The 12,344-nt window shown below is 36.0% G+C and overlaps 1 protein-coding gene across 2 annotated transcripts in view; it reads left to right on the top strand.

Moving 5' to 3' along the window:
- Nucleotides 1-441: 441 nt before the first annotated feature.
- LOC145679722 (XK-related protein 6-like) overlaps nt 442-12,344 on the top strand; it is a 39,490-nt gene continuing 27,587 nt past the window's right edge. For both annotated transcript variants that reach the window (XM_081750290.1, XM_081750289.1), the window contains exon 1: nt 442-1,236. In XM_081750290.1, the coding sequence (XP_081606416.1) occupies nt 644-1,236 (593 nt within the window). In that variant the 5' untranslated portion in view covers nt 442-643. The remainder of the gene's footprint in view (nt 1,237-12,344) is intronic.

Genomic DNA, 12,344 nt, shown 5'->3' on the forward strand with positions numbered 1-12,344 from the left:
AACGCCTTGAGACCTTACGAATAATACACTATCGTTCACTGGCTACTGTGCTGCAAGTATTTTCATCATTGCTCTTGGTACAAAGTTTGAACTCAAGATTTATTTTTATTGAGATAACGTTATGTATTTGTTTCAAGTAAAAGATGAAATACCGTATTTAAAAAAGAACAAGCTTTTACTTTTTATAAAGAAAATCATACAATCTATTTTAATTTTTTTTTCATATATTGAAATCGAAAATTTAGCTTGGGCTTCATATACATACAGTATATGTTCGTTCAATTATGAATTCATGAGCCACGTTAGTGAGGTCTTTTCATTCTTACGATTGAGTAAATAAACGTTGAGTAGATCACAACTTCAAGCGATAAGAACGTTACTAATATCTTATCAAGTTCCTGCGAAGATAAACATATACCTTTATGAATGTGCCTTTCCCTTTCTGTACTTTGTCGTATATGTGTATGTAAGCGAGTAAGAAAGAGAGAATATGTGTGTGAGAGAGTGAGTGTGTTTGTGTGTGTTAGTGTTTTCATTGTTCTTTTGTTACTTCCGTTGAGGAATAGGTCTACTCGGTGATTTGATCACAGGTAATACATTGAATTTACGTGTGCAGTGATGTGAAACATACTCCTGTTACAACATGGATGAAAACCAGGCAGCAGAAAATTCTTCTGGATACGTTGAAGATATGGACATTTCTTCAGAAAGTAAACAAAATGGCGGACTACGTATTTCAGATGATTCTTCACTCGTTGACAGTGTATTTGCAGATGAAGAAGACTCTCAGCCTCAACAAGATACAACTAATACGACTATTACTGTAACACAAACTGATAGGAACACAAGTTTAGACACTTATACCCCATCCCTAATAGTGACAAATTTTCCGTACACGTCTGCTACAAAGGTGGTACACGGTGCAAGATTTGTATTTGAATCGGTGGCAGAAAGTGTCGATGGTGGTCGGAATGGTTCCATTGCTTTATCAGGCAAAAGTATTGCTGATCTTGTTTTTGAACGAGGTGTACATTCCACATCAACCCCTAATGCTCTGTTTACTTTTGTTGATTTTTTGTACGTTGTGTGTTCAATTTTAAAGACTTTATTGAATATTTGCATTGATTGCCCTTTGGCCATCAAATATTTTGAAACAGGAAAGTTACTTGAATTCTGGACAACTACGTTCTTTCTCATAGCTCCGGGATTATTTACTTCAGTTATGTGCTTTGGCAGGTAAGTCGTTTCCTTTTTTCACATTCGGGGGTTTTAGAAAATAGGACAAACCATTGTATGATAAGGATCAGTGGCGCCGACTACATGGGGGCAAAGTGCATATGGTCCAAAAGGACTTCGTTTCCATTATGCTATTATCACCAAGAAACTTGTCTGTAGAGAAATTGCCCCATAAAAAAAAAAAAAAAAAAAAAAAAAATCGGTAAAGAAAGTACGAGGTAAATACTTTAAAATACACATTATTTACTTCATGAAATTACCCATGACGTGGCTGTGACTGAATAATGCCCTCTCCATTCCTTTCCCGCCCTGCAATTGATTTTTTTTACACAGTCTTATATGAAAGGATTTTATGCCCATCACATTGCCTATGCACATACACGCATACTCATACGCGCACGCCTTGCACACACGTATTATGACAATCATGATAACTATCATGATGACCAGGGGTAACAGTGGATCTAAAAAGGTAGGGGGACCTTAGGTACCGGCATGACGTCACGCCGTCCCCTTGCCTATCTTTGCCCATTGTAAATTCTTAGAAACTGGGGCGACGCCATACATATTTTCTGGAGGTGAGGTACGGCGTCCTTTCGCGTTTCCCTGCACTTTTACCCCTGATGATGACGGAATTCAATCTTATTGCAACCCATAAATCTTTATAATGATCACAGGAAGTGTTCACTCATGTGTGAACTGTGAATTAGAAATGACATAACGGTCCTACCTAGTGATGGGCAGTGGGAATATACGCGGTGGGAAGGAAAATTAAAAAATGGGAATATTCTCGTTTTTTTCCCTGGCGTATAAATCCCCGGGAAGGAATTTATTTCCATTATTTTCATTTATTATCATTTACTTCTAGGTTTTAATTAATATGAAGGTTAAAAAAATTGAAATCCATTGACTGTTCTTTATATAACTAATTAATAGTGCGATTTTTTAATTTCCATTTCCATTTGCACTAGAAAGTTGCAAAGTACTAATTTATATATGATCAAAATAAACCAGTTTGTAAAGTAATCTAGAAATTCTGTAGAGGTAGAGGTGAAGTACTAACAAGACACCCTGAACCATGTTCAGTAATAGATCTTGGTCTGTCTGCTGTCTCTAATTCAAATTCCACTTTCTGAGAAAGAATCAGATATTGAATGAACAATTCTCTGTAGTCGTAAATTTATATACTTTCAAAATGTAATGTTTACATATCAAAATTAGGGTTGCTTCTCAGAGGTTTCATTAGTACCGGTGTTTCCGGACCTGTGTTAATTAGGATTTGTAGGGGCCGCGGTGGTTCAGTGGTAGAGCGTCCACCTCTGGTGCATGGAGTATCTGGTTCAATCCCAGCTCGCGCCAGGAGAACTTTGTGGTGGACAAACACCGTGTGCGTGGGTTTCCTCAGGGTTCTCCCGTTTCCTCCCACTTTCTTCGTTCCATCATTTCATTCATTTCTCTTTATAACCGTCTCCCTTAGCCTAGCAGGCATAAGCGTAGATCGTAAAACTCAAAGATTTCAAAGAATTAGGATTTGTTTGCTGCCTTTTACGCGTGTATTCATGTACCAAGCTTTGTTGGCAAATTTTTGTAACACTATGTATATTGTTCGAAATATCTTCTTAACTTAGATATTTACTAGTATGAAGTAACCGAGCACAGTGTATCTCAAATCAACATTCTGTATAAATGCCATCCAATACACTGGCAAACTTACGAATTTTTCGAGAGGTATGTTTTCTGGTAGCTACCAACCTAATTTGTTTATAACGTTTAAACATTTAATATGATTATAATATTAGTAGTAGGGTCAAGTTTAGAAAATCCACTTACATATAAATTTAAACTGTTTAGCGGTGTAAAAGTATGCAGACTTTTTATACCAAATGTTTTCCTACATATTTACTCGCATAAAATAATTTGCAAGTAAACATACATTTGTGCGTAGTCTCTAAGTAGCACAAAATAATAATAAAATACCATAATTCTGTTCAGAACATACATTTTAAAGAATCATCTGGAGACAACAGTAATAAGTTTACTGTGATAAAAACGAATTTTATTTTGAAATCATAATATAGTAATAGAATGCAATTTTTTTGTGTTTGTACATAAATTCCCGGAATATTCCCATTTTTGAGAATCTTCCCGGGAATCTTCCCAGAGAATCTTCCCGAAATAAATTTTCCCTGGAATTTACCCATCACTAGTCCTACCCATGCACGTCCGTGTCGGGGGAAAGAAGAAAGAAATTCCAAAAATGTCTACTGAAGGGAAAAAAATATGAAAGAAAGATACCGAAAACATGAGTAAAATAACTATCTATTTACTTTATTACCCTTCTATTTAAATACAAAAGCTGCCTTAGTTTGAACTGTTCTTATAGCAGAGTTCGATAACCATAAGAATGTTCGAAATCAATTACGTTGTTCGTCTTTACATTATTTATTTCTATTTCATGTAATCTTGTATACTTGTATACTATAGCAAGGTGTTTTGTTCTATATATTTGAGAACAGACCGCAATGTTTTCATTAGATGTTTCTAAATTCTAGCACTTATTTATGTCAGAACTTCTTAACTTCGGTGCTCCGACATTCTGTTATATATACCTAGGTATATATATATATTCCTGCTTTCATTCAGCGTATTAGCTGTGTAATCGAGTTATTCATTTCTATAATTTTGTGTTATTGAATTGTCTTGGTAATATTGAGTAATGGCAGTAGATGTCTCTATTCTTACATCTTTTTACAGCAGAATCTATTTTGTAATATCAGTGAACGGATGTCGTGTAAAATTGTGTAAACTAATACCTAGGTAGGATATCGCCAGAGGTGTCGTTTGGGGGGAGCGGAGACAATTGCTTCTGAGTTTGAGAAAAATATGTGAAACTCTCATGTCGGTGAACAATTTTGCCACCCATCCAAATTTTGCCGTGACAGTTCCAACTTAGGAGAAAAGTCCGACGTCCCGATGTGACTCTGTCAGGATGTTAAAATATCCCGACGACTTTCATTGCTATTATATTAATGTATTAGTACTACCATTTCAATTTCTTCCTTTGTATTTAGGTAGATAACTTGTAGGACTATACAAAGATTATATTCTATCTAATTTGGCATTCTTTTATCATCCTGTATCATTTAATTTCCGTACTTTTCCATTCTCAATTAGAGAAATATAATCTTCTCTTTATTAGTTTCTTGCATTTGCTGCATGAAGTAAGGTTACGAAGCAAATTGTAGGGACACTTCATACAGTTAATGGAGCGGGGGGAAAAGAGAAGTCTACCGGCTGTCCTTTTTCACAGATCTAATAATGTAATATACGAATTTTTCGTGAAGAGCAAATCATATTTATCTAATTGATAAAAAGAAAGTGAGCCAACTTTAGTTATACAGCTATAACTAGATCCTATGTCAAATAATTATAATAACACATATGGATAAATTAAATAGTAATTAAATAGTATATATATGCCTATGTTACACACTTAAATATGTGCAAAGTAAAACAGAAATAGTTACTGTATCCCACTAATTTATAATAATAATAATATTGAATGTCAGGAGATTTTAAAGCCCCGACCGAACCACGTCGAGACGAAGAGCATTTGTTTTCCGATATTTAGACTGTCATGACAAAATCGGGTCATGTGATAACTCTAAGCGTAAAATGCATCTCTACATTGTTCACTCTCCCTTGGCAAAACCTGAAATGACGCTATTGGGTGTCACCATAAGGGGAGGGTTGGAAAGCACTGATTGGTATATTGAGTTAAAAAATGTTTAAAGTAGTCAGGGTAGTCCCGTCAGTTTCCGGAACTGGGACAAAAAGAAATTACTTCGTCAATGACGTAGTTGAGAAATCTACCTCCAACGTGGATAGATAATTTGGCCTTAAGTTTGACATTTACATATCAGTTATAGTGATATCCTTAGAGAGTGCTTTAGTAATAGTAGAAAGTGACTGGCTAACGAACATACTATTTTTTCTTATGTTAAGCCAGCGAGGCGGGTAATTAATGCTGGTATATATATAAATCAGAAACGTGTTTAACCAGTGGCGTCCGGTGGATTATGGTCTTGGGTGTTGCAGTGCGAACGATCGGAAACAGAAGATAGAAACTGAACTCATTGATTAATCAACGTAACTTTAGAAGTAAATACTATGTGACGTATGAAAATAAATAAATTTGTATAAAAAAATTTAAAAAAAAACTAAAAAGCAAAAAATAGAACATTTTGTCCATTTACTCTGCCTATTTAAATAGAAAATCCATTCTCCTCTTTTTGATTGCAGCAATTTGTCTATTGCACACTGGTTTAAGTCTGGTATACCATTTTCAGATCTTTTTCGATGAATGCCAATGTGATAGCTTTTCTTGGGCCATCCAATTCTTTTCAAAATATCTTAAGCTATTCAATGTAAAAAAAAAAAAAAAAAAAAAAAAGATTTTCCTAGATTACTCCGAACAATTAATTCTAGTAAAACCATATCCCTGACCATGATATAAATTTAGAGTGAAGACAGTTCACGGTAAAGATTAACGTAATAAAAAATCTCTAAATTCAACACAGTTTATCTAAAAAAATTTAGGTATACTGTAGAAATATATGTGGTGCAAGTAACATTGCTGCTATCAGATGTCGTATGAATCGGTTTTCAGCTTCGCAAATTATAACATCACACACTTCTTTGGCTTCTTTGCAGGGGCGTCATTTCACACTTTGCTTGAGGAGGGCAAGAGTACCACCGACATGGGCTTTCACGTTTTGTACTAGTATTAGTACCCAATCGATTAAAGTATATGTATTTCTCAAATTGCTTTCTTCTGTCCCCCCTAAATGACGCCTCTGCTTCTCTGTTCCATTGGTGTCTTCCTGTTTTGCCTATTCCTGTTCCGCCTACTAGCCTCCCAGCAATATTTATCAAGATTTCTACGTAATCAAGATTGTAGGCGAAACAGGAATTCCCGTTTTGCCTATTCCTGTTTCGCATACTGTTAAGATGAAGAGATATTTTTGAGTTTGGGATTCTTCTTGGGAATTTTATTTTTAATGTGATTTCAGTTAGGCCTATTTTGTAAAATAATTTAATGTTAACGAAAACGCATAAATAGTCGCGATTTAAACAACTACAGTACGAACAACAACAGTAAATGTACGTACTTTCACTTTTACCAAAAATCATCCTAGCCAGTTGAAACAAATATTCTGCTCTGATTGGCGTTTCGTTTGAATCGAAACTTTTAATGTGCCACCGGAAATGTAACGTGTGTGCTAGTCTTGTGTTGAACTTGTGTATCATATAATTAGAATAGGAGAATAGGATATTTTTTCATTGCCATTAAACAACGAATGTTGTAATAGACAGCGTCAATAATGTACAAAAATCAGATTATCATAACTGACATTTTTATTCGAATTCATTAAATACTATAAATAAAATTACTTACAAAAAATGCTTTACATTGGTTTTCGAAATCGACATTACACATTTTTCGAATATACAGTATATTGGTAATACATTTTACAATTTCACGCCGGTATATTTATAGCTTCTTTAGGTTGTATTTAGCCTAACATGTGGGGTATTTAAATCATCTTTACGTTTAGTATTATAGGCTATGAGTGAATATTATTGAGATAACCAATTCCATCCTGATTTTCTCTAATGTACGTAAGGCATCTAAAAAAAACGTACAAAGAAAGAACTGTAATGATCTGAATTTCCTTAAAAAATCGTTTACATGATACAGTATCTGGCATAGTTTGAACCGGGTGATTTGTTGGGAAACGGTTGGATAAATGGAAAACTCGCAGAACACATATCCCATCATTTTAAAGGACGTACTTTTTGGGATAAAAAAAAGTTTGCCCCAGAGTCCCAGAATGGGTCCAACTCAAAATTTTTAAATGGCAAGGGCGGTTAAGTAGCATATCGTTTGAAACTAGTTGTAAAGTGAAAGAAACTGGAGCAAGTCTCGACTCTCTAAGACAACCCTTTGCAAAATGGCGGCAAGTCAAAATGAAAAACAAAAACTTAATTGAAAAGTCCATGGTCACCCCTATAAATCGGAAACGATGAGACAAATGTGAAAACAGGAAAGGAAGTTTGGTATTATTTTCAAAGTACAACGATTTAAGTTAAAACGTCTTGTCCCAGGGTCCCCACAGGGTGCAGATGGGGTCGAACTAAAAAGTTTCAAATGGCAAGAGGGGTTAAGTAGCACATCGTTTGAAAGCTGTTGTTAAATGAAATAAGATGGAGCAAATCTTGACTTTCTACAACCCTGTGCAAAATAGCGGCGGGTCAAAATGTAAACAAAAGCTTAATTGAAAATCTATGGTCACCTTGCATCCAAGATGGCCGCTTGAAACCTAGGTCATTCATACCAGTACAAATCTAAATCTCTATTTTTCTCTATTATGTATTTAGAAACTAAAGGAAGGCTAAAGAACAATTGAATTTCGATTCAGTTCAACTATTATTTCATTCCATAACAACACATATATGTTTTGTTCCTAATGCACGTTCGTCACGGTTCTCTCGATATCATTTACGTGAATATAACGAATATGCAATGAACACACAACTCTGACTTCCTATTCATAGTGCTAAACAAAAGTTGAATATCTTCGGGTATTTATCTAATTCTGTCATACGTAGTTCATACATAAAGGACTTGCTGCACCAGTCAGGTTGAAAGCTCTATTGTAACATATTCGTGATGGTTACATTTGTATGCCATTCGTTGCTTTGCTCGCAATATTTCAAGCAATACCAAATATACAAAAAAAAAAAAAAAAAAAAAAATCATTTACAAGATTGGCGAGCAGTGCCAAAGCACGTGTAAATCATTTCAGTGTATCGAGCTGCGTACACTTTGTTGGTTTGTCACAATATTCCCAGAAATAGCATATTTATATACAAACTCATTTTTCACGCTGGCAGCCGCATTGAATCACAGATGATACTCTTTGATATTTTGTGGATATGTGCTATTAACCATAAATGTAAATACCACATTTCGCTTCTGCAGCATCAGTGGTCTGAGCCAGACATGCGTTCAATAGATAGTGTAGCATTTTGAACTCAAGATGTCGCGTTTCTGAACATTTCGCATCTTTTCGTCACCTACTGATCAACATTCATGCCAAATTTGGTTTTCCTAGCTTCAGCAGTTTGGTATGCCTACCCTTTCGATATAAGGTTTAAGCTACCATCTTGGATTCAAGGTGGCCATAGATTTTCAATTAAGCTTTTGTTTACATTTTGACCCGCCGCTATTTTGCACAGGGTTGTCGTAGAAAGTCGAGACTTGCTCCATCTTCTTTCATTTAACAATAGCTTTCAAACGATATCTACTTACACCCCTCTTGCCATTCACAACTTTTTAGTTCGACCCCACCTGGCACCCTGTGGGGGCCCTGGGACAAGACGTTTTAACTTAAATCTTTGTACTTTGAAAATAATACCACACTTCCTTTCCTGTTTTCACGTTTGTCTCATCGTTTCCGGTTTATAGGAGTGACCATGGACTTTTCAATTAAGTTTTTGTTTATATTTCGACCCGCCGCCATTTTGCACAGGGGTGTCGTAGAGAGTCGAGACTTGCTCCAGTTTCTTTCATTTTACAACAGTTTTCAAACGATGTGCTACTTAACCCCCTTGCTATTTGAAAATTTTGAGTTGGACCCCTTTTGGGACCCTGGGGGAAAGTTTTTATCCCAAAAAGTATGTCCTTGAAAATGATGGGATACGTGTTCGCTGAGTTTTCCATTTACCCAACAGTTTCCGAACAAATGGCTCGATTCAAACTATTCTGGCAGGTAACTTTTTGTAGCCTTTACATTACAAAATATGTTGCAACTCACGATATCCCGTCCGGTGGCATGTACAACTTTGGGATTCGTCTAGTTATAACATACCAAATGCAAATACAATTGTATCGTTCGGATCTCAGCGGAGCCACTTCATGACCCTCCCTTGTCAGATCTAGCAGTGTTGTACAGCATATGTATATAAATTACTTTCAAAATTGGCTAATATACGTATTACTATATTTTCCACAGCCTTAGTCGTGGAAAACCCTGGTCGGAATCCAAATTGAGAAGTGTGGATCAGTTTACTCGTTTCTAGATAGTCTAATAATTGATTTTAACACATTACTCAAAAACTTTTGATATAATTGGCACTAAGGATATAGGACGATTGTTATTAGGTTTACTTTTATCGCTTTTCTTATGTATGGCTACAGTGGTTGTCAATTTAAGGCAGTCAGGGAAGATTTCCCCGAAAAGTATCCAGTTAAATAGGTAAATTAAAGGTTAATTATAACATCACTTACTTTTTTCTAACCAGTTGTTCGAAAATCCATAGAAATCCTCATTGTTTGTGGGTTTCAGTTTACTAAGGACTGATAAAACTGTTCTGGTATTGAATGCAGTCCATGAAAAAATTGACTGAATGTTATTTACATTTTGCTGTGCTAATAAACTGCTAAAGTCAAAATTTTGATTTTCGGAGTAACAGTTTTCATCTTTTGATTTATCATTTAATTCTGTTATACTATTCACAAAATATCCATTGAACTCGTTTACGGAAATTCGTAAAGGGTCTCGGACAGCGCGTGTTCCAATTTCCTTATTAATTATAGACCAAGCTGCTGCACATTTATTCTTTGAATTATTCATCAAGTTTTTATTTGCAGTAATTTTTGCTGCTTTAATCTTTCTGTATATCTTTTTAACAGTTTTATATTTGTATTTATCAGTCGGTAATCCTATAGTGGTGGCAATATTATTCAAAATGATTAGTCTATTCCGTTGTGATTTAAGATGTGGTGTATACCAATTAAAAATTGTTTCAATACTTTTACTTCCTTGATGGTAGTTCTTTTAACCTTTTCCGGACAGCATTCATTTAGATATGTAGCCAAGGTGCGCATAAAAGCTCAAAATTGTGGAAATTCAGAAATTTCCTACGCTTTGTCCTGGGCCCGTGAAGCACATTTTTTAAAATTATAGATAGAATTGTCTTCTGAGTGTTTTGTGAGAATATTTTTGTAACAAGTGTCTTTATCCTCAAAGATATGTCGTACTTTGTTAACACTAAACGTGGAGGCAAAGATTATTTATATCGGATTAAAGGCGTAATGGTGAGAAGACTTATATGAAATGTACACTCGGATGCAAAGCCGCTGTTGTTCTTCTTGGAGATGAATCCATAAATCGTGAGGTATACATTCGCACGAGCCGCAAAGAACGCCAATTGAAGCCAGACGTTTTGTGGATAAAATGACGAACAGGGTAACCGAGGATCCTATTCACCCACTTTCAAAGATTTACAGGTACGTTCATTTCTTTGTTGTAAGGCACAACACAGTGGCATTTTTTTTCAGGGCGCCACACAGTCTTTCGTAGTATCATAAGCACAGAGTTGATTTGTCAGAAACAGCAGGAGAATGAAAGTAAAATGTTGTTGCTGTAGGTAGGGAACAAATAAGTGAACAAATAAGGGAACAAATAAGTGACAGAAAAAAAGTATAAATAAATGAACATATACGATAGCATAGCTCTTCTCTATTTTTCATTTCTTTTAATCCTACCACTTAGTTTTATTTCATGCTCAAACGTTTTTACTAGTGATGGGCACAAAAACCGGTTTCGGTTTTCTTCAAAACCGATACCGTTTTTTTTTCGAAAATTTGTTCTATTTCTGACCAGAATGGTGTTTCGTTGTTCTCCGGAAACCGAATAGTCCAGGAAATCTAGAGCAATTTTACCCTCAACCTGGGCAAAATTGCAACACAAGCTTTTTAAACAGTTTTCGATTCAGAAATTACTACTAAATAACATATTCAAAGTCCGACAAAATCGGACCACGGGAACACCCCCAAAAACGGTTTCAAAATGGCGGGCCATGGTTTTTCGAAAACATCATAGACCTTTATGTTGGCGGCTCTAGTAACCCTCTTAATTGACACAGAGACATAAATGATACCTCGTTGGAACGCTCATAAACCACAAATTCCAACGAAGTGACTTTTGTACCCGTCATGCCCAACCTGTAGAAGAAGAAGAAGAAGAATGTCTATTTTTGTTTTTTTAATTGATATTTCTTGGACCCTGGCAACACTGTGCGTCCTCATACGCCGGCAGGAAAGTTCGTACGCGTAGACCAGACATTGCTAACAATAATATAAAAAAATGAAGGACGTAGCTTCAACAGTAAGGAAGATAAATGTTCGGAACCGCGGACCAAGGAGGGTCACTCTGTATATTTTTTACTGTGGTCTAACTTCTGTTTCTTAGATTTAGCATCCTCCCTAATTGTCACAGAGACATGAAGCATACCGAGTTGGAAAGCTTATGGAACCACCTTGCCAACGACGTATCGTTTGTGCCCCCTGTGCCCAACCTGTAGAAAAAGAAGAAGAAGAAACCTTTAAAAAAATTGGGAAAATCTACACTTTTACCTTTCTTGGGCTCTGGCAACCCTGATAATCGTTGGGTATAGGGAGCACAAACGATACGTCGTTGGAAATGGGGTTCCATAAGGTTTTCTACATATCATAGTCTTGCATGAACCTAGGCACTGACGAACCATGGCTGATTCCCTTACACGTTTGTGTATCATCTGGAGAAGCCTAGATCCTGACGATAACCTCATCACACTTCAAGAAAAGGTAGGTGAATGAGTGAACAATGCCAGTAAGGCTCGTGGTAGTAACATTCTCGCCGCTACAAGTATGGTGGTTTATGTCTCTTGTCGCAAACGTTATATTGATAAAAAAGATATAGAGATTGCCCTAAAAAGAAAAACGTCATCGCCGATTCAAAAACGAGTTACTCGCTCGTCGGATGGGTCCTTCAACAGCAACAATGACTGCCTGTTTTGCGGAACTCCTCTTATTTGATGACCGTCACGTGTTGAAATCAGAAAATGTGCGAGTGAAAACACAAGCATTGCCACACAGCATTTTAAAGTGTTGCAATAAACGAAACGATACCAGGTCACAAACTGTCCGAGGTCGAATTGAGTACTTCTCATCTGATCTTCATGCAGGAGATTGTGTCTATCACAGATCATGTAGTATCAAC

The sequence above is a fragment of the Thermobia domestica genome, chromosome 2, assembly GCF_964235325.1.
Source record: "Thermobia domestica chromosome 2, izTheDome1.hap1.1, whole genome shotgun sequence".
Taxonomy (NCBI): domain Eukaryota; kingdom Metazoa; phylum Arthropoda; class Insecta; order Zygentoma; family Lepismatidae; genus Thermobia; species Thermobia domestica.